This window comes from Bos mutus, chromosome 29 (genome assembly GCF_027580195.1).
Source record: "Bos mutus isolate GX-2022 chromosome 29, NWIPB_WYAK_1.1, whole genome shotgun sequence".
Taxonomy (NCBI): domain Eukaryota; kingdom Metazoa; phylum Chordata; class Mammalia; order Artiodactyla; family Bovidae; genus Bos; species Bos mutus.
In genome coordinates, this window is record NC_091645.1 from 11,644,095 (window position 1) to 11,670,940 (window position 26,846).

The following is a 26,846-nucleotide window of genomic DNA, read 5'->3' on the forward strand; positions in this document are numbered from 1 at the left end:
CTAGACAAAAGATCTGAACAGTCACTTTGCCAAAGGAAAACAAATGACAAATATGAATATGAAAAGATGCATCAAATCATTTTCCATTAGGAAAAAACAAAAGCCACAATAAGATACCAGTACACACCTACTGTAATTACAAAAATAAAAATATCTGGCAATATTAAATACTGGCAAGACAAGGGGTAACAGAAACTCTCGTCCACTGCTTGTGAAATGCAAACTGGTGTGGTCACTTTGGAAGGCACTGTGACAGTTTGTTAAAAAGATAAACACACCCTTAGCATCTGACTTTCCTGGTGCCTCAGACGGTAAAGCGTCTTGCTGACAACGCGGGAGACCTGGGTTCGATCCCTGGGTCAGGAAGATACTCTGGAGAAGGCAATGGCAACCCACTCCAATACTCTTGCCTGGAAAATCCCATGGACGGAGGAGCCTGGTAGGCTACCATCCATGGGGTCACACAGAGTCAGACACGACTGAAGTGACGTAGCAGCAGTAGCAGCAGCAGTCCTACTCCTAAGTTATTATCCAAGTGAATTGAATACTTGCGTTCACACAAAAATCTGTATGTAAATACATATAGCAGCTGTATTCATAATCACCAAAAATAGATACAAATAAGACGTCCTTCAACAGGTTAGGGGATAATCAAACTCTGGAATACTATGGAATTCCACAGCCAATGGAATTCAACAACTGCAACAAGAAAAGAGATGAACCACTACACATGAACGAACTTCAAAATAATTATGCTCAGTGAAAAAAGCCACATACATAAGAGTATGAGTATATACTGTATGTTTCCATTTATATAAAATTCTAGCAAATGCAAACTAATCACTAGTGACAGAAAGCAAATTCATGTTTGCTTGGGGATGCAGCAGTGGAAAGCAGTGGACGGGAGAGAGATTACAAAGGTGCACAAGATTTTGTGGGGGGTGAAGGATAAGTTCACTATCTTGATTGTGATTATGACCTCACAGGTATATACATGTATCAGAATTCATCAGTTTGTACTGTACAAATATGTGTGCTTTATTGATAAATCTATTTTTAAAAATAAAGACAAAAGTTAGCCTGAGTTGATAATGATGCTGCTGCTGCTGCTAAGTCGCTTCAGTCGTGTCCGACTCTGTGCGACCCCATAATGGCAGCCCACCAGGCTCCCCTGTCCCTGGGATTCTCCAGGCAAGAACACTGGAGTGGGTTGCCATTTCCTTCTCCAATGCATGAAAGTGAAAACTGAAAGTGAAGTCACTCAGACAATGCAGGAGACCCAGGTTCAATCCCTGGGTAGGGAAGATCCTATATATAACATGTACTGATAATGTAACTATAATTAATAAAAGTTAATTTGCACATTTATCTCTCCACAAAACCATAAGGTTGTTGAGAGCAAGGACTAAGTTTTTTCATCTTAGTAATTCTAATGCTAACCACAGCACCTGGAACATGGTTAAGCTGAATGAAAAACAATCAAATGAACAAATGGATAAACTAAGTATTCCTTGAGGACCTGATTTGAAATGAGCTCCAAGTGAGCAATAATGGGTGTTACACTTAATTCAAATACAAATATTAAAATTTGTTTCAAAATCCATGCAGCTCCTTTTGATTCCTCCTTTCTATCACACAGCATTTCTCAACAGGTACCAGCATTTGGGTGGGACAATTCTTCACTGTACACCACTGTTCTGAGCACTATAGAATGTCTGGCATTCTGGACTGACCTCATGAAACATCAGTGATGGTCTCCATCATTGTGACAACACCCCTCCACACACATTTCCAAATTCACCACCCCACGAAAAAAGGGGACGATACTATCTCCCAACTGAAAAGTACTGCTTTAGAGAGAAGAGCCGATACGCTGTCAAACATCAGTTCAGCTTGAAAATTATCATGCCATCAGCATTTGACTGAGTCCTATAATTTCAGAAATCTTCAGAGATAGAATTCTGAGTACAGGAGAATAAATGCAAAATTTTAAAAACAAAGACAGAAGCAAAACAGATAGAGATACCTCTTAGCCACATCACTGGGTTTCTCCCTCGCTTTGTTGGTAATGTTATTGTCTGCTCCCATTTTAATTAGCCATTGCAAACACTCTATATGGCCTTGCCCAGCAGCTGTAAAAAACACACAAAACAAAATGCACACACACACAGAAAATCAGTAAACAATTTTCTAAAACTTTGGACAGTACCACTAGAGAATACTTTTGTAAATACTAATCCTTACACTAATCAACAAAAGTAGGTGGCCAGATGTTATCTTCTCTATTTCATTTATTCATTCATTAGACACATATTTAATCAAATGTTTGCTATGCTCAGCCCTTATGTAGGAACTTTACATACAGATACAAAAAACCTCAAGTTCACAGAGGATATTTATTTAACATCACACAGCCAATAAGTAATGGACTTGAAACTATATGCTTTGTGCTAACCCTTATCCAGTGCTCATCGACTGTACTCACAGCTCCTGACCAATTCTGTATCAGGCCAAATGTGAGTATAATCTGTGTGAATGTGAAAGACTGAAAAATCCTGTCATCTTGTATAAATAGTTTATACCTCTGACCTTCACAACTCAGAATTTACAGGCTCCTCAATGATTACCTAAACTGTTCATTACCTTTCCTTAAAACACATGCACTCAATATTAATTTTCATCTCCACAACTCAGCTTGTATGCTTTCGTACCTGGTGCCCATCACCCAATTATATGCTCATCTAACTTCTCCCCTCCTCCTCAGTCCATCTCAAGACTCAGGGAAACTGTGCGGGGGCGGGGGGGGGTGGAGTTCAATAATCTAAAAAGATCTGAGTTTAGATTCACTGAACAACAGACTGGAGGACAGGACAGAACTTAGAAAGTGGCTGGCATACAGAAATAACAGACGTCTACAGAGTTGATGAATAAATGATGAAGAAAATGAATGAAATCTCAGCTCTGCTCTTACTAGTTGTGCAACCTCAGTCAAGAAACCTGAGGGGGGTGGTACAAATGGGAAATTTGGAATTATCAGATAGACTACTATATATAAAACAAATAAATAATAAGGACCTACTGTATGGCATAGGGAACTATATCTTGTAATAATCTACAAAGGAAAAGAATCTGAAAAAGAATATGTACATATATGTAAATATAATCACCTTGTTATATATCTGAAACATTGTAAATCAACTAAACTTCAATTTTTTTAATGAACATTAAAAAACAAATCTGATCCCTCTGGACCTCAATTTCCTTGATGTCATATTTATAAGAATAATACACTACTGCTTCATAAAACTACAATAAGGATTAAATATGATGACAGTTTTACACCTTGCTTAGTGTTTGCCTTCTCCAAAGTAACTCAACAGAAATTGTGTCAAAACTGAAGCAGGAATCATAACTTACCTTTATGCATAAGAGTTGATCCATTATTATCACGTTCATTAATATTAATTACTCCATCTTCTATTAATTTCTTAAGCATTTCCAAATCACCCTTAAAGGCAGCCACATGACCTGGAAATGCTAAAGCTATGAATAAAAAAATTTAGTATTTCAGTAAACACAGGAATTCATTCTTTTTCCCTGCCTTAATCAGTCACATATTTCAGGTTTCAATATCATGAGAATGTTATATTAGAATTAGTTTAGTTGATGCAATGAAAAGTAATAAGATTATTATTATGTGCCTTTCCACCCCTTGGGATATCAAAAGGACTATACTGTACCAGAACTATTCATGTCATCTCCCCTGTTTCTCTCAGGCCACCACAAAATACAAGGAGATGGTCATTTTCAACCTTTTGCATAAAGATATACTTGGTCTCGGGAGAAGGCAATAGCACCCCACTCCAGTACTCTTGCCTGGAAAATCCCATGGACAGGGGAGCCTGGTAGGCTGCAGTCCATGGGATCGCTGAGAGTTGGACACGACTGAGCGACTTCACTTTCACTTGTCACTTTCATGCACTGGAGAAGGAAATGGCAACCCACTCCAGTGTTCTTGCCTGGAGAATCCCAGGGACAGGGGAGCCTGGTGGGCTGCCATCTATGGGGTCACACAGAGTCGGACACAACTAAAGCGACTTTGCAGCAGCAGCATACTTGGTCTCAAGTTCTCCATTTGCACAGACCACTCCGTTTATAAGGAAGTGATGAAAACAAAAGAAACTGGAAGCAGATAAAGTATATATGTGTGTGTATACATCTACAGGTGTGCATGCAACTGACCTGGCACCTAGCACATAGCAAATACTTAATAAAATGTTTTTAATGATAACCACTGCACACACTGGACCCTTACTGAATGTCAAGCTTGGCAGTAAGCACTTATAAGGACTGCCTCATTTTGCCCTCTTAACAACCTGCAACAGCTATTCTCAATTTTATGTATGGAAAGAAAACAACCTAGAATACTCAAAGATTATTTTTAAATGTACAAAGTTGAAAATATAGTAGCTGATTACCAGTCTTACTATAAAACTATAGTAATCAAAACTTTGTAGTATTGGTAAATAAATGGAATATCAATAAGACAGAATGCACAAACAAAATATGGGCCATCCACACAATGGAATACTACTAAGCAATAAAAAGTAATGAACTACTAATATACATAATACAAATGAATCTCAACAGACTTCCATTAGAAAACCCAAACTAATCTATAGTGACAGAAAACAAATCAGTGGTTGTGTAGGCCAGGGTGAAAGAAGGGATGAGAGGGTATGAAAAAATATTTGAGGTAATGAAAGTGCTTTGCATCTTGATTGTGATAGTGGTTTCATGATATATAGTAAAACTCAAACTGCATACTTTAAATATAGTTTATTGTACATAAATCATATTTTAATAAAGTTGTTTTTTAAAAAAAAGGACATCATTTGTGAAAAAACAAGTCACAGTGTGAGAAAAAATATATCAGATAAAATTAATAAAAGATAGGTATCAGAACTATATAAAAGAACTCAAGTAATTTAGAAAAGGACAAACAACAATTCTACAGGCAATTCATAGAAAAGTAAACTAGAACAGCCAGTAACTTTATGAAACAATGTTCAACCTTATTAGTAATCAAAAAATGCAAATTAAAACACAAGTTAAACCTCTTCATACCCAACTAAGTGGCAAAAATTTTTAAGTCTGACAATACTGAATATTGTTCGCCTAAATTCTCACCAAACATTGCTGATGAGAGTGTAAATTACTACAACCACTTTGATGAAGAATGCAGCATTTATACCTATTTATACTGAAGATGGGCGTATCCCACCAAACAAAGCCTAAAGTAGAATTTCCCAAGTGTTTACCAAGGCAGAGCTCTCAACTCTCAGTCTTCAGAGTAGACAGGCAGTACACCTCAAGAAGTCTCACCCACTGGCACCAGTGTGCCACCCAAGTATCATCTTCAGTGTAGGCTATGTGTGCAAAAGGTAGGGAGGCACTTCCCTAAAGAATATCTTGCACATGCACACAAGGACACTTTTAAGAATATTCATCACCACATGGATTGTAACACTGAAAACTGTAAACAATCTAAATATCAAACTGGAGAATGGAATAATTATGTTTTTATTAAATGCCATACTACACAAAAACTAAAAAGAATAAACTAGAATACATCTATCTGTCTAATAAGCCTCAAAAAATCATCAGATCAGATCAGTCGCTCAGTCGTGTCCGACTCTTTGCGACCCCATGAATCACAGCACGCCAGGCCTCCCTGTCCATCACCAACTCCCGGAGTTCACCCAGACTCACGTCCATCGAGTCAGTGATGCCATCCAGCCATCTCATCCTCTGTCGTCCCCTTCTCCTCTTGCCCTCAATCCCTCCCAGCGTCAGGGTCTTTTCAAATGAGTCAGCTCTTCACATGAGGTGGCCAAAGTACTGGAGTCTCAGCTTTAGCATCATTCCTTCCAAAGAAATCCCAGGGCTGATCTCCTTCAGAATGGACTGGTTGGATCTCCTTGTAGTCCAAGGGACTCTCAAGAGTCTTCTCCAACACCACAGTTCAAAAGCATCCATTCTTCGGTGCTCAGCCTTCTTCACAGTCCAACTCTCACATCCATACATGACCACAGGAAAAACCATAGCCTTGACTAGATGAACCTTTGTTAGCAAAGTAACGTCTCTGCTTTTGAATATGCTATCTAGGTTGCTCTTAACTTCCCTTCCAAAAAATCATAACATTTGGCAAAAAAAAGTCAGAGAAGAATACATACTGTTTTATGCCATTTTTATAAAGTTTTAAAAGAAGTTTCAGGGACTTCCCTGGTGGTGGTTAAGAATCCACCTGCCAATCCCGGGGACATAGGTTCATCCCTGGTCCAGGAAGATCGCACATGCTGTGGAGCAAGCCCGTGCGTCACAACTGCTGAGGCTGTGCTCTAGAGCCTTTGAACCGCAACTACTGAGCCATCATGCTGCAACTACGCACGCCCGTGCACCCAGAGCCCAGTGCCCTGCAACAGAAGAAGCCCTTGCGCTGCACTGAAGAGTGGCCCCAGCTCGTCACAATTAGAAAAAGCCTGCGCACAGCAACAAAGATCCAGAGCGGCCAAAAATCAATCAATCAATCAATGTTAAAAAAAAAAGTTTCAAAGACTACTAGTTGTCCACTAAAACCTCCTTCCTTTCATAGCAACAAGAGTTGTAGCAGAGCTGAGGGTTCTCAGCTGGTTACTGAATTCTCCAGGCTTCCCCACGGCTGAGTGTGGCCATGTGACTGACTAACCTCTTGCCAACAGGAGGTTAAAAAAAGTGATGACTGCAAATTAGACTTTGAAAATCCTAGCTTATACTTTGTTCTCTCCCCACCTCCTGCTGGATTAGCAACACCTAGAGAGAGAGCTGGTTAGGATGACAACAGGTCTCTGATTGACTACACAGAACAAGATTCACTCTCCAACTGAAGCTATCCCATAAAAGAAATAAACTTCTATATCATTTAAGCTATTGAATTTTAGGATTTCTCATTAGTTACAACAGTTTAGTTCCCTACTCTAAAAATTCACAAAATGATACTGCATATTTTTGTGAGTACATATATACTAAATATAAAACCACAGAATGGAATTATAAATCTAAAACAATGGTTACCTCTGAGGATGGAGAAAAGGGAATGAATGGTACTGAAACAGAAAACTTCAAGTATATCTAACCTAATATTTTATTCTTAAATCTAGTGGTATAAAGGATGTTCATTATGTTAATCTCTCTATATATATATATCTGCTTAAAATATTTCATACAAAGAAGAGAATCTGGATGAATTGTGTGAACAATGATATGCAATATATTTTAATATAATATTTGCCTTATAACTCCTTTCCTTTTCTTCTCTATTCTGCTTTTTAAATGCAAAAACACTTCAAATTTATTACTTACTTTCTTGATCTGTTGGATCATTTCCTTCATACTCAGACCCCCGGATAAACTGTAAAATGTTCTGCTTGAAGAACCTCTGGGCCAGGTCCAATACATTTTCTCCATTATCATTGAAGGCTTTCAAACCTTGGGAAGCACTGCTCATTCTACTGAGTAGGAATTTAAAACAGTGAAGGTGGCCTTCCATGGCTGCTAAGTGAACTAGAGGTGAGAGGGAAAATAACAATTTAATTTTAGATTGACAATAAAATAACTTGAAAAAAGAAATAACATATTAATTCTAGTTCTCCTAGGGAGATGACTATCCTTACTCTAAATAACGGGGCTTCCCAGGTGGCACAGTGATAAAGAATCCATCTACCACCTTCCCTGGGTTGGGAAGATCCCCCAGAGAAGGGCATGGCAACCCACTCCAGTATTCTTGCCTCAAGAATTTCATGGACAGAGGAGCCTGGTGGGCTACAGTCCATGAGGTTGCAAAGAGTCAGACACCTGAGCATGCACACACACACACTCTTATATAACAGAGACGTACTCTGGATGCAAGGATGAAAGTGAAAGTGAAGTTGCTCAGTCATGTCCGACTCTTTGTGACCCCATGGACTGTAGCCTAACAGGCTCCTCTGTCCATGGGATTTTCCAGGCAATAGTACTCAAGTGGATTGCCATTTCCTTCTCCAGGGGATCTTCCCCACCCAGGGATCAAACCCGGGTCTCCCGCATTGTAGACAGATGCTTTACCGTCTGAGCCACCAGGGAAATCAAGGATCACAGACCGTTTTTTCAGCATACTTATCCTTAGGTAGCCTCCAAGTCAGGCCACAGCAGTAGGCTAAATGGTTGAACAGTTACACTTACTGTGAACTAGAAAAGCTAAATAAAGGTCACCAAAGCGCAGATCTGAAAAAATTTTCATGGAAAGCGAAATCCAAACTGTGCAGCTTATATGAGAAAAAAACCTTTCTATATATTATTATCAGTCATGTCCGACTCTTTGCGACCCCATGGACTGCAGCACACCAGGCCTCCTTGTCCATCACCAGCTCCCAGAGTTTACTCAAACTCACGTCCATTTGAGTCAGTGATGCCATCCAACCATCTTATCCTCTGTCATCCCTTTCTCCCACCACCAGGGAAGTCCTCTATGTAATATAGGTGATAGGTGGGTTATCTCAATATTTTGGAAAAAAGTGGAAGAAATAAACCAAAACAGTCATTATGCAAATGGGGTAATGTTATTTTTATCACTATGCATTTTGTCATTTTCTATAAATATTACTTTTATTATAAACAAGAAAACTGGATCAAAACTGCAATCTATTCACACAAACTATCTCACCCATTCCTTCTCTTAAATTCTTGAAAACAATAGGAAAGATATTTCTTAAAGTCGTAATGACAAGAAAAACAGACAAGAATACTGTGAACAGACAAAAAATGTTAAGGGGGCAGGGGGTGCTTCCCTGGTGGTCCAGTGGTTAAGAACCTGCCTTGCAATGCAGGGGACACAAGTTTTGATCCCTGGTCTAGAAAGATCCCACATGTCTCCAGGCAACTAAGCCCACCCAGCCTACAGGCCCTGCTCTACAACAGTAAGAAGCCCACGCACTGCAATGAAGACTCAGCGCCACGAAAATAAACTGAAACTAAATACATTTTAAAAAATGTTTAATGTTAAGGAATCCCTGAAAGAAAATATAATGAATTAGACTGGAGAGCCATACCCCAAAATCTGCAAAAATAAAGGAGTGGTTCTGGAGTACTACAAGCTTAGAGGCAATAATTACAAACAACAGGAGAGCCTTTATACCTCTTGAGAAGTGACCATTGGGAAACAGTCCAATTCATGTATAAATCTTGGCTCTGGACAAATAGGGCAGTGCCCAAGTGACCAGAAAAACTCAGGAGAATCAATTAAGTAACAATATCCGAAAGACACTTCATTGGCACGTGCCACTGTACACTTTCTCAGCTGAACTTTCCATTAGAAAACTCCCCCTGAAAGTTCAGATTCCTCTAACTACTTATTCGTTGTATACACTGAAATGTATTATAGGAATTTCTAACTTTACAGGTCAAAAACTGAACTCCTTACCCTTTTTTACATACATACACAACTCTCCCCATCTCAGTTACTAGAAATGCTCTTCTTTCTGTGAAGGTCAGGCCAAAACCCTGAGTCCTATTTCTGTCACTCCCCACATCTTATCAATCAGCAAATCTTACTGGCTCTATCTTTAAAAGATACACAAACCCCAATCACTTCTCACTATCTTTGCTGCCCTCTACTCTGGCTAAGAAATTGCAGCCTAAATTATAGCATCAAGCTCCTAAATGCTCATGCCCACACCCTCATTACAATCTAGTATTATGAACATAATAGCCAAAAATGATGCTCTTAAACAGATCACCTTTATGTAAAAATCCTTCAGTGGCTCCTGTTACCTCTCAACCTCATCATCTATTACTAACCTCCTCACTTCTGTTTGAACTATACTGACTTGGTGTTACTACTCACTGTTACACAAATACACCCAGGCACGACGCTGCCTCAAGAGCTTTACACTTGCTCAAGTTCTTCCTAAAATGTTTCTCCTCCAGGATATCAAGACCTGTTCTCTCAACTCCAAGTCTTCACTCAACTGTCAACTCTTCATGCAGGCTTCTCTCACCACCCTATTTTAACTTGATCCCTGTAACACTGTACTTCCCTTTGCAATTGAACCTAAACACATCCTTATTTAATATATGTTTTGTTCATTCAGTTCAGTTCAGTCACTCAGTCGTGTCCGACTCTTTGAGACCCCATGAATCGCAGCATGCCAGGCCTCCCTGTCCATCACAAACTCCCGGAGTTCACCCAAACCCATGTCCATTGAGTTGGTGATGCCATCCAACCATCTTATCCTCTGTCGTCCCCTTCTCCTCCTTCCCTCAATCTTTCTCAGCATCAGGGTCTTTTCAAATGAGTCAGCTCTTCACATGAGGTGGCCAAAGTATTGGAGTTTCAGCTTCAGCATCAGCCCTTCCAATGAACACCCAGGACTGATTTCCTTTAGGATGGACTGGTTGGGTCTCCTTGCAGTCCAAGGGACTCTCAAGAGTCTTCTCCAACAACACAGTTCAGAAGCATCAATTCTTCGGTGCTCAGCTCTCTTCACAGTCCAACTCTCACATCCATACATGACCACAGGAAAAACCATAGCCTTGACTAGATGGACCTTTGTTGGCAAAGTAATGTCTCTGCTTTTTAATATGTTGTCTAGGTTGGTCATAACTTTACTTCAAAGGAGTAAGTGTCTTTTAATTTCATGGCTGCAATCACCATCTGCAGTGATTTTGGAGCCCAGAAGAATAAAATCAGCCACTGTTTCCACCGTTTCCCCACCTATTTGTCATGAAGTGATGGCACCAGATGCCATGGTCTTAGTTTTCTGAATGTTGAGCCTTAAGCCAACTCTTTCACTCTGCTCTTTCACTTTCATCAAGAGGCTCTTTAGTTCTTCTTCACTTTCTGCCATAAGGGTGGTGTCATCTGCATATCTGAGGTTATTGATATTTCTCCCAGCAATCTTGATTCCAGCTTGTGCTTCATCCAGCCCAGCATTTCTCATGATGTACTCTGCATATAAGTTACATAAGCAGGGTGACAATATACAGCCTTGACGTACTCCTTTTCCTATTTGGAACCAGTCTGTTGTTCCATGTCCAGTTCTAACTGTTGCTTCCTGACCTACATATAGGTTTCTCAGGAGGCAGGTCAGGTGGTCTGGTATTCCCATCTCTTTCAGAATTTTCCACAGTTGATTGTGATCCACGCAGTCAAAGGCTTTGGCGTAGTCAATAAAGCAGAAATAGATGTTTTCATGGAACTCTCTTGCTTTTTCCATGATCCAGCAGATGTTCCCAATTTGATCTCTGGTTCCTCTGCCTTTTCTAAAACCAGCTTGAACATCTGGAAGTTCACAGTTCACGTATTGCTGAAGCCTAGCTTGGAGAATTTTAAGCATCACTTTACTAGCGTGTGAGATGAGTGCAATTGTGCAGTAGTCTGAGCATTCTTTGGCATTGCCTTTCTTTATTCATTTTTATTATTATTATTAATAATAATTACCCCCTTACCACCATACAAAGGCAGACACTTTTGTCTGTTTTATTTGCAGTGATATCCACAGCACCTAGGGACTGATGGACAGATGCTTTAAAAATAAATTTTGAATTAATAATTTTAAGAGAGAGATCTGAATATAAGCAGTATAGTCCTGAGGCCACATTCTTAACCTCTACATTATACTATTAAAAATATACTATAAATGGTTATAAAATAATTATACATTTTTTAGAATGTATAGTTTTAAAGAAATAAAAGTTGAATGTTTTTTCAATGAGCAGTGAACAATAGACGAACGAAGTGATCAGGCAAATTCAATAAAGTACTAAATAAAAATGAAACCGCCCCTTACCTTGCATTACAGAAAGGTCGGTGATAGGTGGGCTGGAGATTTAAACGTAAAATGAAATAATAAAATTCCTAGAAGATACTATAAGAGTATCCTTGGGAATTCCCTGATGACCCAGTGGTTAGGACTCCACGTTTTCACTGCAGAGCCCAGATTTAACCCCTGGTCAGGGAACTGAGACACCTCAAGCCGTGCAGTGTTGCCAAGGGAGGAAAATTTACACACACACACACACACGCGCGCGCGCACACACACAAAAGAGTGTCTTCACCTAGTAGGAAAAGACTTTTTAATAAGATTCAGAAAACGCTAACCATAAAGGAAGAGCTTATTAAACATTAAAATTAAAACTTCTATTCATCGAAAGATATCTCAAAAGAATGAAAAGGCAAGACATAGAAAAGATAGTTAAATGGGAAAGATAGTTGCAACGCCTGTGACAAAGAGCTTGCATCTAGCATATATAAAGACCCCTATAATTCAATTAGAAAAAAGACAGTTTAATAAAAAAAAAAATGCAGAAGTTTCACACTGGTATTTCACAGAAGAAAATAACTAAACAGCCATTAAACATATGAAAAGATGTTCTACATCCCTAGTCATCAGGGAAAATACAAATTAAAACCACAAAAATATATTACTACATACTCAAAAGAATGACTAAAACCAAATAAATAAATACATTTTTTAAAAAAAATGTTCATGTCAAATATATTTTACTACCTCAGTTTTGTTAGGAACTATTAGAATGATGACAGTTTAAACTTCTTAAACATGATTCAAACATTTGAAAAGTTTATATTAATGAAAAGTCAAAATGTTTGCTTTTGCAAATACCTGGAAGGTTTCCGTTGTAGTCCACGTCCTCTACACTACATCCCCATTTCACGAGAAGCTGCAAACAGCCAAGCCGCCCATGAAAAGCTGCATAGTGCACAGGTTTCCACTCTCTCTTATCAGTCACGCTGGGATCCTAGAGATAACATTCACAAGGACTCAGTTTCTTCCCATTTTGCAGCAAAAACACTAAGTCTAGCAGCTTAATTCTACAAATGAGAACAAGAAGCTGTTATTAAAACTGTAAGGCAAACACTAAATATAACAGAAATGTTTACTGCAACCACTGATTTGAACATATGAGCTAAAATAAAATACTAATGATATTTTAAAATCTTTTTAAAAAGATTATAACTTGCCACGTAGAAACTGTTTCTAAAAAGGTACTTAACTAGTCATTTTACAGGTCACAAGTTCCTGACCAACAAAATGAAAGATGGATTCAAATGATCAAATCATATCTTGGGAATGTAATCCAAGAGTTAATGAAAAATATTTAATTCCTATAAGAAGTTATTTTTTATAACCACTGCAATTTTAAAAATAAATATTACAATAAATGAAATTTTTGGAGATATAAATCACTTTGTAAATTAGTTCATGAACTAAGAGTTACAAAAGAAACATGGGTAAACACATATCAATTCAAAAAGGTTACAATTGCTGGTTAAGATGTGTTTGAAAGCCTCAAAATCTTCCCTGGTAAACTCTGAACTCATATGAAGGACCTATGGCCTCTGAAATATTTTGTACCACTAAGCTGTTTTTTTTGTTGCTGAAGATTTAATTAAATTATTGCTCCCATGTTTAAGGATGGGAAAGTTAAAAAGAGAGATCAAATTATGTCCAGAGTCTTATGAAGGATATAAAAAGTCAGGAAGAGATAACCAGACTACCAAATGTTAGTCCATCTATATGATTATACATTCTCACATATTAACAGGAACACCTCACCACTCCACTTCGGAGCATTATTTGTAAAGTGAAAGAATGTCCATGTGTTGCAGCAAGGTGTAAAGGAGTGCATCCACGATCATCTTGAGCTGCCAGGTTGGCTCCATTGATTATAAGAGCCTGAAGGCAGAGAAATAAGAAGGAATGTATGTGAACACAGACGCTAAATCATGCAGATGCAGATTATTTAAAGGCAAGCAATTTATTAATATATAGCTAAGCTATTACATAACTTTTTTTCATGTGTGCTACACGCAAAGTCTAAGAAATTCTTAGCCAGTCCTAAGAAAAAGCTTGAAATCCTTTTTAAGATTACCTAGGAGACACTCATAACTGATTTCACATTTTGATTTGAGTATGTACATATACTCATATACGGAGAAGGCAATGGCACCCCACTCTAGGACTCTTGCCTGGAAAATCCCATGGATGGAGGAGCCTGGAAGGCTGCAGTCCATGGGGTCGCTGAGGGTCAGACATGACTGAGCGACTTCACTTTCACTTTTCACTTTCATGCACTGGAGAAGGAAATGGCAACCCACTCCAGTGTTCTTGCCTGGAGAATCCCAGGGACGGGGCATCCTGGTGGGCTGCCGTCTCTGGGGTCGCACAGAGTCGGACACGACTGAAGTGACTCAGCAGCAGGTACATATAATTCATAAATTTTTCATGAGCACAGATTAAAATTAACTTAAATAATTTAACGCTAAGCTAATAAAACTGAAATTTAAACTTCCTCTATTCCAAAAGCAGGATCTTTTATTAACTGGGTTTTTAATATAATAAAAGGACTTCACTATTAAAGTGACCAGTTCTAAGCTCCAAATCAAACTTCTAACTGCATCTGAGGAGATTCCATATGAATTTACACTTGGCCCAGTTTCTATATATGGGTTATGGAATATACACAACATGTCCCTCTATATAATATACAGAGTAATTAGTTTAAAAAATTATTAGCTAGCATTTTTCAATTTTATCTCCCTCAGACCTTTTTCTTTTCTAACCAGCCTATATTTACCAGTATCTCAGCTAAAGTTTACTTAGTCATAATTCCTACCAAGAGTTTTAGGAAGAATAGTTTCCATGATTTTGGCTGACTCTCATTAACAGACCAGTCAATAATCATCACAAACCACATACCAAGGGCTTACTACGTCACTACAAAGAATATGAAGATGTACTAACTTAGGGAATTAGGATATATGTAGAGACAAAGATAATCAACTATACAAAGTAGTCCTTAGTAAGTAAATGCACAGCACAGTACCCAAAAGCATCACAAAAGCTCCAAGAATGAAGAGATCACTTTGAGGAAGAAAAGGACAATCAAGACAGAGAGAATGGCTCAAACGAGTGCTTAGGGGAAGGCAAGCATCAAGTAAAACTTCATTTGACCCTGATACCCCCTTAAGTTACTACTGTATTTGTACCTTCCTTCCATTGCCTACTTTTCAAATTAACACCTCAGTGCCTGAATGTAAAGTCCACCTACAAACCGGATGCTATCTCTATCATTCCAGAAATATAGCCAACCTCCCACTATAGAGTTCTCCAATTCAATGGCATTTCCTTAAGTGTTGTTCCTTTTAGTTTTATTCTGTAACTGATACACTACCTGACTTCTTCAGCTTCTTCCTTCATTTGCAGTCGATGCATCCTGGCTCTCTATCTCTCTTTCTCCTCTGAATTCTTTACTCATTTCACTACTTGCTTCCATCCCCACTAGAAACATGCTTCAAAACTCAATTCTCCAGACACTCTTCTCTAAGCTTTATTTCTCCTGAAATCTTGCTCCCCAGTGCCCTTTTCAACCGCCTAGACCATCTGTACCTGAATGACTGACTGGCACCTTAAACTCAACATGGGCCAAACTGAACTCAACATCCTTCCTCCCAAATCTCCTCTTCCTCTCAGATGTCCCTATCTATAGTGCCATAATTATCCGTCATTCTGACTCAAAACCTTACAGTCTCACTATACTTTGTCAGTGCTTACTTTGTAAGATGTTTTAAATAAATTTATTTGTTTCTCATTGCAACCAACTAATCTTATCCTCTACGGTTAGTGATTATACCAAAAGTCTCCTGATTTTCTTGCTTCCAAACTATTCATTCTAGATAATCCTGGATGCATCTTGCTAAAATAACTTCCTAAAATACTGTTTTCATTACCACATTTCCCTGTTAACATACATGTGCATGTGTGTAATATGTGCATATATATATATATGCACACATATATACACACATATAAAAGTCTCTTTCCTATACAAATGAATCTTTATTCTATTACTAAGACATTTTACAAATCTGGCTTATCTAAACTTAGTTCAGAACAGTTCACATAACAAACCATCTACACTCAGTCAAACTCATACAATAGTATATTCCTTGAACACACCACACTTTTCCAATTCAAAGATTTCACACAGAATTATAGCATAGATGTTAATAGGACAAAGTCTGAATTCAAACTTCGGCTTTTTCACTAACATAGGCAACATACTTAACTCTGAATCTGTTTCCTAATTTACATGAAAGGAAACTCAAAACACCATTGTATTAAATTAAGTGATGCATGGGAGACTGTGATTGACAAAAAGTGTTTAATAAATTTAATCACTATTTTTCTTTTCACATTCCCTACATATAATGCTTCCTCACAAATTATCTTCTTAAAATCAACTCATTCTTTTAGGATTAGCTGAAGTTTCATTTGGAAGTTTCATTCCCTCCATTTATGACTCCTCTATCTCAAGTTCTACAGTTCTTCTCATCTATACTTTCATGAGAATCTTACTCAAAGACTATGATGTGTACTGTTTTGTAACTCACTGAGTAAAGGTCCTGTCATTGCAAATAGAATCTCAGGCTTCTTACAGTTAGGGACTGTTTGCTTATACGATTTCGTATTCCTCCAAATTTCAATCCTTTCACTACATTTTTTTCAACCTATTTACTCCAATAAACTAGATCCTGACACATATTAATGTGTAACTCTAGCTAAGGAAATACATTAAATGAGGAATTTTAGGCATGGTAATCTGGACATGACTGTAACAGCCCTTAAAACAACCCAAACAGACAGCCAACTACTTTAGAGAGAAAATAATTTCAGATCTTAAACAATCTGTTTGAGTGATTTGTTTTGTTGTTGTTTAATAGCTCAGTCCTGTCAGACTCTTTGAGACCCCATGAACTATAGTCCGCCAGGCTCCTCTGTTCATGGAATCTCCCAGGTAAGAACACTGGTGTGGGCTGCGATTTCCTTCTCCAGAGGACTGTCTTAACCCAGGGACTGAACCTGCATATCCTGCATTAGCCGGTGGATTCTTTACCACTGAGCCACTAGGGAAGGAATTTCTAAAGCAATTAAATGTATTGACTTTTTAAAAAAGTAACCAAAGGTTTCCCTGGTGGCTCAGTGGTAAAGACTCTGCCTGCCAATGCAGGAGACATGGGTTCAATCCCTGATCCAGGAAGATCCCATGTGTCGTGGAGCAACTAAGCCCATGAGCCACAACTGCTAAGCCTGTGCTCTAGAGCCCGGGAGCCCCAACTATAGAAGCCTGGGCACCCTAGAGCCTGTGCTCCCCAACAAGAGAGGCCACATCAATGAGAAGTCTGCATGCCGCAACCAGAGAGTAGTCCCCACTCGCTACGAGAGAAAAGCACATACAGCAATGAAGACCCAGGACAGCCATAAATAAATAAATAAAATTATAAGAAAAACAGAAAACGTAACCAAGTTATTATTACCTGCATACAAGCATCCTGTCCCCTGATAGCAGATATGTGAGCTGCCGTCCAGCCTCTTGCAGTTACTTGGGAGATATCAGCTCCATGCCAGAGGAGCCAATGAAGACACTACATTAAGAAAACAACCATGTTAACCATGTTAGCAGGATGTAACATTTTTATATCTTAGTCTATCATCATAAAATACTACATGGTTAACAACCATGTTAACCATGTTAGCAGGATGTAACATTTTTATATCTAACATGTTAACCATGTTAGATATAAAACACGTTAACATGTAAACATGCTAACATGTTAACCATGTTAGCAGGATGTAACATTTTTATATCTTAGTCTATCATCATAAAATACTACAGCCTGAGAAGCATCACAAATGAATGAGGGCGCAGGTATAAGAAAAACAAAAGCACAATCACAGTGATATGGTAGCCCACATCTGGCCTTACTGTTGGGTAAACAATACGGAGTGGTAGAAGATGAGGAAAACTGGAGACCACCTTCCTTGTCCATAAGGTGAAATGCTACACTATCCCAGTCGGTTTTTGCGCTGAATGAAACGCTGGTCCAAATCTTATGTTTGACCAATACTTTACAAGCCAAACAAAACATATCTGTGGTTAAATTCATTCAACAGCCACCAATTTACAACCTCTGCCATAGGTTTTGAAATGAGTCCAGAAAATTCTATATCAGAGCAAACACTGTTATTCTGAGAAGGCAATGACAAAAAACCATCCAAAAGAAAGAGAAATGCAAGAAGGCAAAGTGACTGTCTACAAAGGGTTTACAAAGAGCTGAAAAAAGAAGAGTAAGTGACAGGCAAGGGAGAAAAGGAAAGATATACCCAACTGAATGCAGAGTTTCAGAGAATAGTAAGGGGAGATAAGAAGGCCTTCTTAAATGAACAATGCAAAGAAAGAGAGGAAAACAATAAAATGGAGAAGATTAGAGATCTCTTCAAGAAAATTGGAGCCATCAACAAAACACTTCATGCAAGGATAGGCACGATAAAGGACAGAAATGATAAGGACCTAACAGAAGTAGAAAATATTAAGAAGAGGTGGCAAGAATACACAGAACTACAAAAAAGGCCTTAAACCCAGAAAACCACAATAGTGTAGTCACTCACCTAGACCCAGATATCCTAGAATGCGAAGTCAAGTGGGTCTTAGGAAGCAATATTACAAACAAAGCTAGTGGAGGTGACGGAATTTCAGCTGAGCTATTTCAAATTCTAAAAGATGATGCTGTTGAAGTGCTGCACTCAATATATCAGCACATTTGGAAAACTCAGCAGTGGCCATAGGATTGGAAAAGGTTAGTTGTCATTCCAATCCCAAAGAAGGACAATGCCAAAGAATGTTCAAACTACTGTACAAAAATTGAGCTCCTTTCATGTGCTAGTAGCTTAAAATCCTTCATGATAGGCTTCAGCAGTAGGGAACTGACAACTCCAGATGTACAAGCTAGATTTAGAAAAGGGAGAAGAACCAGAGATCAAATTGCCAACATCCATTGGATCATCAAAAAAGCAAGAAAGTTCCAGAAGAACATCTACTTCTACTTTATTAACTATGCCAAAGCCTTTGACTGTGTGGATCACAACAAACTGGAAAATTCTGAAAGAGATGCAAATACCAGACCACCTGACCTGCCTTCTGAGAAATCTGTATGCAGGTCAGGAAGCAACAGTTAGAAATGGACATGGAACAATAAACTGGTTCCAAATTGGGAAAGGACTACATCAAGGCTGTATATTGTCACCCTGCTTCTTTAACTTATATGCAGAGTACATCTTGAGAAATGCTGGGCTGGAGGAAGCACAAGCTGGAATCAAGATTGCTGGGAGAAATATCAATAACCTCAGATATGCAAATGACACCTTATGGCAGAAGAAGAACTAAAGAGCCTCTTGATGAAAGTGAAAGAGCAGAGTGAAAGAGCTGGCTTAAGGCTCAACATTCAGAAAACGAAGATCATGGCATCTGGTTCCATCACTTCATGGCAAACAGATGGGGAAACAGTGGCTGACTTTATTTTCTTGGGCTCCAAAATCACTGTGAATGAGGACTGCAGCCACAAAATTAAAAGACGCTTGTTCCTCGGAAGAAAAGTTATGACCAACCTAGGCAGCTTATTAAAAAGCAGAGACATTACTTTACCAACAAAGGCCCGTCTAGTCAAAGCTATGGTTTTTCCATTAGTCATGTATGGATGTGAGAGTTGGACTATAAAGCTGAGTGCCAAAGAACTGATGCTTTCAAACTGTGGAGTTGGAGAAGACTCCTCAGAGTCCCTTGGACTGTAAGGAGATCTAACCAGTCCATCCTAAAGGAAATCAGTCCTGAATATTCATTGGAAGGACTGATGCTGAAGCTGAAACTCCAATACTTCGGCCACGTGATGTGGAGAACTATCTCATTTGAAAACACCCTGATGCTGGGAAAGATTGAAGGCAGGAGAAGGGGACAACAGAGGATGAGATGGTTAGACAGCATCACCAATTCAATGGACATGAATGTGAGCAAACTCTAGGAGATAGTGAAGGACAGGGAAGCCTGGCTTGCTGCAGTCGATGAGATCAGAAAGAGTCAAACATGAGTTAGTGACTGAATAACAAAAGAAAATAAGTAGCATATTTAAAAAGGGGAGGGAGCCAAATAAATCTTAAGATCTTTTAAAATTAACTTAAGTCTCAACAAATACAGTACTAGAGGTCTGTGCCACATATGGTGTCACTGTCTTTATATTTTCAACTTTGTCGTCTACCTTCAAGAAGTTTCTTTCTTGTGTCATTCAGATACACTGTCACATCAGTCATTATGATAAATCATTTTTTGGAAAGGGTAGTAACTTAGGTATCATCTGTCTATCACAGAGATTAATGGCTGATAAAATATAAGGGGGGTGGTGCTCAACCTCACTAATAATCACAGTAAGTCATTTGTTTTTACTCAACAAATATTTATGGAGTGTATGCTAACACTGCATAGGTAGTGAGGAATAAAACCACTGTAAACATTCATGTACAAGGTTTCTATCCTGAGTAAATATGTACAAGTGAGATTGCTAGGACACAGATAAGTTTCACTTTACAAGAAGCTGCCAAACTGTTCTCCAAAGGGGCTGTATCAGTTTACACTTCTACCAGCAGTGTATGAGACTTCTCATTGCTCCATATCCTTGTCCATATTTACTATTATCATTTTTCTGGGTTATGTTTTTCTTTTTGTTTTGCCATTCTAATAGGTGTGTAGTGGCATCTAATTGTGGTTTTAATTAGCATTTAATGATGTTGAACACTTTTTTCATGTGCTCATGACCAGTCATATATACTCTTTGAGAAAGTGTCTACTGAAACCATTTGCCCATTTTTCATTGGGTTTTTTATTTTACTACTGAATTGTGAGAGTCATACATTCTGGCTACAAGTTCTTAGTCATATTTATGATTTGCAAAAAGTTCCTATGTTTTCATCTAGAAGTTTTATTAAGGTTAAGTTTCACATGTGTTTATGATCTGTTTTCAGTACATCTTCACACACAGTACCAAGTATGAATTAAGGTTCACTTTCTTACATACGGCTGTCCAGTTGTGCCAACACCATTTAATAAAATACTGCTTTCCATTGGACTATATTTGCATCTCCGTCAATAATCAACTGACCAATCAGCAGGACTTCGGAAATGACTAAGTGAGGAGCGTAGTAAATCCTCCCCAAGAAGCAAATGACAAAGCTCGACAAAACTGTCAAAAACAACCATTTGGCCATCCAGTGGTTAGGACTCTGCACTTCCACTGCAGTAGACATGGGTTTGATCCCTGGTAGGGGAACTAAGATTCTGCATGCCAAGTAGCCATGGCCAAAAAAAAAAAAAAAAAATTTAAAGATTCTGCAAGGCATATAACAAAATGAGAAGCATGTATCAAGAAATATCTGCTGATTCTAAGAACAGGAGGAGCCTGTGGCATATTAGCCTGGGACTACAAGCATCCTTAGCCCCAGCTTCATGACACAGAAGTTCTACCCAGGTGGACAGCTCCACTGCCCTGCTGAAGAGACTGAGAAGTCCCTGCCCAGGCACATTTTAAAAACAAATCTACTCCTCAGTGACAACAATCTAGGAAAGCCAACATCAGAACCAGTCATGATACTGGTTGGGGCAAACACAAAACTAAAATCCTCCTAGAAAATCAACAGAAAAATTCAAGAAATGAGACAACCTAAGTTGCTAAGATTTTGAATGCTGATGAAAGTGAAAGCCTCTTGATGATAGCAAAAGAGGAGAGTGAAAAAGCTGGCTTAAAACTCAACATTCAAAAGCCTTGCTAAAATTCCACTTATCTTTCTGGTCTAAAAAGTTGGGTACATGTACAACGTCATTCATAGCCAGGAAAGATTGAAGAGGTCCCAAGCTGGCTGGACATTCCTGGCTAAGGCCTGAAAACACATGGAAAAAAAAAAAAGGCAAGCTGACTTGTAAACTGCTTGGACTTTGAAGACATTCCCCAAGCCATACACAGAATCATTAGCAAGGTGGTTGCCTTAGTGGCTCAAGGTATTTAAGCGCAGCCTCTGATTAACCACTGGCTGACCACTAAGCTATGCTGTCCCAGGGGTGACCCCTATGAAGCCAGACTTTAAAAATAAGAAGGAAATTCCCTGGTGATCCACTGGTTAGGACTCAGCTCTTTCACTGCAGGGGGCACAAATTCAATCTCCAGTTGGAAAACTACTTATTAAGATCTCTCAAGCCACACAGCCAAACTAAATAAATATTTTAAAATAAAAGAATTAAAAAAAAAAAAGAACAGTGCACACAAACCGTGAGGGAAACAGATTCCACAAAATTAGTCCAAACAAACCAACATACAAACACAGAACAAGCACCCCAGGGAAGAGGGATAGAGGAAGTAGAATCTGAACCCAGAGGTGTTATGATATACAATCTTAAACATCCACCAGAACGTGCAATGAAGAAAAGGCAATCTCTTCAACAAGTGATGTTGAAAGTTTGACAGCCTCATTAAATCAATGAAGTTAGAACACACTCTCACACCATATACAAAAATAAAATCAAAACGGCTTAAAGACTTAAAAAAATAAGATATGACATCATAAAACTGCCAGAAGAGAACATAGGCAAAACATTCTATGACATCAATAGTACCAACGTTTTAGCTTAGGTCAGTCTCCCAAGGGAATAGAAATAAAAGCAAAAATAACAAATGGGACCTAATTAAAAAACAAGAATGTTGTAATATATACACAGGAAAATGAAGTAAATAGAAACTTTCTCTGAGAGGATACAGATGCTCAACTTAGTCTTCAAAGCTGTAATAAATAGCTTCAGAGAATGAAAAGAAATTATTTTTTAAAGAATTTAATGAATTAAAGTATGATGACAACAATGATTCATCAAATAGAAAAAAAGAGAATTTTTTAAAAAGAAAATTCTGAAAGTACAAAATATATCTGCACTAAAAGTTTACTTTACGGAAGAAAGTGAAAAGAAATAAAGAGCCTCTTGATGAAAGTGAAAGAGGAAAGTGAAAAAGCTGGCTTAAAACTCAACATTCAAAAAACTAAGATCATGGCATCCAGTCCCATCACGTCATGGCAAATAGATGGGGAAACAGTGGAAACAGTGATAGGCTTTATTTTCTTGGGCTCCAAAATCACTGCAGATGGTGATTGCAGCCATGAAATTAAAAGATGGGAAATCTACGGAAACAGTGAGAGACTTTATTTTTGGGGGCTCCAAAGTCACTGCAGATAGTGACTGGAGCCATGAAATTAAAAGACGCTTGCTCCTTGGAAGAAAAGCTATGACCAACCTAGACAGCGTATTAAAAAGCAAAGACATTACTTTGCCTACAAAGGTCCATCTAGTCAAGGCCATGGTTTTTCCAGTAGTCATGTACGGATGTGAAAGTTGGACCTTTTAAAGAAAGGTGAGTGCTGAAGAATTGGTGCTTTTGAACCATGATGTTGGAGAAGACTCTTCAGAGTCCCTTGGACTGTAAGGAGATCCAACCAGTCCATCCTAAAGAAAATCAGTCCTGAATATTCATTGGAAGGACTGATGCTGCAGCTGAAACTCCAATACTTTTGGCCACCTGATGCGAAGAGCTGACTCATTTGAAAAGACCCTGATGCTGGGAAAGACTGAAGGCAGGAGGAGAAGGGGACGACAGAGGATGAAATGGTTGGATGGCAACTCGACGGACATGAGTTTGACCAAGCTCCGAGAGCTGGTGATGGACAAGGAAGGCTGGTGGGCTACAGTACACAGGGTCACAAAGAGTCGGACACAACTGAGTGGCTGAACTGAACTACAGGGGCTCAAAAGCTGATTTCATCTGATAAAAGAAAAAAAATGAAGTCTAGTAAAGCACAGTTTTCACCAGTTATTAATTTAGTTGTCATTTTATACTACCAACATAAGTCCTACAAGTCTTAAGAAATCTCAAAAAGGTTAACAGAATGTAAAGGTATTAGTGCAACACCGAAGTAGAGAAGTAGGAGATGATCCTTAAATGGCAACAAAGAAATGCACCAAAACTTTTTTATTTAGATTTAATTTTGTTAAAATTCAACAAACATTTCTTGAACAGTTGCTATACACTGTGCTAGACACTAAAAATATAAATTTAATTCAACAAACTTAGCAATACGACAAACATTTATTGTGAATCCACAACATGACTCCAATATTCCAGACACTATACTAGATATTGAGGGAAAAAAAGATAAAACTCAAATGAAAAAAATGGTACCTTCAAAGAGCTCAAAATCTAACAGAGAATACAATTCCATGTGATAAATAGAATTTTTCAAATGTGTATAAAATTGAGGGAAAAGTTGCTAGTTGGATGATACTGAGAGGGGAAATACAGAAGGCTCTGCTACTTGAGTAAGTGCTACTTGAGCTGGATTTCAACTGGGAAGAGGTGAGACCAGACACGTGAAATGGCTCATAGGCAGTCTGCAATAATATCAAACGGTAGACTGGTTTGGGAAATGCCAGTCGCCTGCACTGGAGCATAAAACAAGTCTGACAGGAGTGGAGGGACAGGGGTGGAGGCTGAAGAGGCGTCTACCATATTAAACAGCCCAAACTTTATCCTACAGAGCAGAGAGTCACTACAGGGACTTAAGGAAGGTTTTCTGGAGAAGGAAATGGCAACCCACTTCAGTATTCTTGTCTGGAGAATTCCATGGACAGAAGAGCCTGGTGGGCTACAGTCCACGGGGTCACAAAGAGTCGGACACGACTGAGTGACTAACATTTTCACACTTTCACTTTCTTTCAGGAAGGTTTACTGCTTCTGTTTTAGAGCAGTAATCTTGTGTGTCAGTTATAACTAGAGGTAGACGATCCAAGAAGGAAATCAAGTAGCTCTAAAGCAGTGGCTATGAAGGTGGAGAGGACAATTCTAAGAGTCAAAGATGGAAGAGAATCAACAAACCTCGTCATCAGTTTTCACCACATCCATACGCACCGTGAGGCACTTCATCCAGACAAATGCTTATACTGAGTTTTGCTTCTGAGACAACTCAATAATGATTCAAAGGACATTTGAAACATTAGCCTGGAAAGCTAAGAAAGGGAGTGAAAAGAATAATGGTTTAGTTTCAGACCAACTGAATGAGATGCCAGTCAGGTATGCATGAGCTGCTGATAAGCACTGTATGCAGAAACCACAATTCAGATTCTGGAGAGAAAACAATTCTGTGAATTATTATACAGAAGAGATCAGACAAGGAAGTCTAAAAATGGCCTGGAGGTAACATACAAGAGAAAAGTCCACTGGCAGGGCATAAAGAAAACCACTAATTTGGCAGACTAAAATCAGTATTTCCTCTTCTCTTCAAAATCATTTTTAACAAAAAGGCAAGAAAATCCCATCGTTGATGAAGCTAAGAGACATCTGAAACCATAAAATAGATGGGAAAGCTGCCAAAGTGTAGATCCATCAGGGATGTGGGAGGAAACAGCAGAGAGAAGTCCCCACTCAGGGCTGCAGGCACAGACAGACCATCAGGCGCATTCCTCCCAGGTGAGAGGGAGCCACCAAAAGGGCAAAGGAGAAATCCCACAGTTCAAGTGGGGCACACAAACTGGTGGAGAGAGATTCTTTGGACCAGATTTGGTTCCAAGAAGCAGAAAAGCCCAAACAAACAGGAAGTCACACAGAGACTCCATATTCATAGAAAGCAGACTGTGCGGCAGGGGAAAAAGAGAGATGCATAGTGCAGCCTACAGGCAACAGGGAAATGTAATAGCTAAAATAAGCTCCCCACACACAACAGTGAGAATCATGAGGAAAATTCCAGTTGGCTTTGTACACAGCCCAAGAATAAAAAGTTGTGCGTACAAATAAACTTATCTATGAAATAGAATTCACCTGCAATGCGGGAGACCTGGGTTCCATCCCTGGGCTGGGGAGATTCCCTGGAGGAGGGCATGGCACCCCACTCCAGTATTCTTGCCTGAAGAATTCCATGGACAGAGAGCCTGGAGGACTAAAGTCCATGAGGTTGCAAAGAGTCGAACACGACTAAGTGACTAAGCACACAGCACATGAAACAGAAAGAGACTCACAGACACAGAGAACAGACTTACCATTGCCAAGAGGGGGCGGGGCGGAGGGAAGGATTGGGAGTTAGGGACTAACAGATGCAAACTATCACATTTAGAATGGATAAACAACAAGGTCCTACTGTATAGCATAGGGAACTATATTCAATATCTGGTGATAAACCATAATGGAAAAGAAATGAAAAAGAATGTATATATACAAGCATAACTGAATCACTGCTGTACAGCAGAAATGAATACATTGCAAATCACCTATACTTCGATAAGATATATCAATAAAAAAAGGAATTTATGCATTAAAATATTAACTAAGCACTGCTTATACTATTGAAAAACTAAAGCCAACGAAATATCCATCAACCAAAAAATGAATACATTCTGATATTTACCTAAGAATAGACTACTACAACATGGCTGAAAGAAATGAACTAGAGTACATATAGGGAGAAGGACATGGCAATTCACTCTAGTGTTCTTGCCTGGAGAATCCCAGGAACAGGGGAGCCTGGTGGGCTGCGTCTATGGGGTCGCACAGAGTCGGACAGGACTGAAGCATCTTAGCAGCAGCAGCAGAGTACATATATGTAACCACCTCATTAAGTCAAAACTACATTGTTGAACAAAAAAAAGCAAGCTGCAGAATGATCCAAATAATATGACATTCATATAAAACATGTCATTTAAAACTATGATCTAATCATATGTAATAACAGCATGAAACATAGATGGTAATAATAAACACCAACTTCAGAGCAACAGTTACCTCTGGAGTTGGAAGAAGAGAAACGACACCTGGGAGGGGCGCTTAGGGGCTTAAAATGCAT

The 26,846-nt window shown here is 38.8% G+C and overlaps 1 protein-coding gene across 8 annotated transcripts in view; it reads right to left on the reverse strand.

Annotated features, from left to right (window-relative positions):
• The window catches only part of ANKRD42 (ankyrin repeat domain 42), a 58,288-nt gene that overhangs the window by 25,257 nt on the left and 6,185 nt on the right, over positions 1-26,846 (reverse strand). For 7 of the 8 annotated variants that reach the window (XR_011463110.1, XR_011463111.1, XM_070365196.1 and 4 more), the window contains exons 3-8: positions 17,414-17,521; positions 13,653-13,772; positions 12,699-12,834; positions 7,402-7,602; positions 3,418-3,543; positions 2,027-2,132 (exon numbers count right to left, since the gene is read on the reverse strand). Coding sequence is in view for 6 of the 8 variants with exons in the window: in XM_070365196.1 (XP_070221297.1) it covers positions 2,027-2,132; positions 3,418-3,543; positions 7,402-7,602; positions 12,699-12,834; positions 13,653-13,772; positions 17,414-17,521 (797 nt within the window). In the remaining 2 variants the exon portion in view is untranslated. Of the gene's footprint in view, positions 1-2,026; positions 2,133-3,417; positions 3,544-7,401; positions 7,603-12,698; positions 12,835-13,652; positions 13,773-17,413; positions 17,522-24,889; positions 25,021-26,846 lie in introns of all 8 variants that reach the window. The other variant, XM_070365199.1, reaches the window with a different exon arrangement.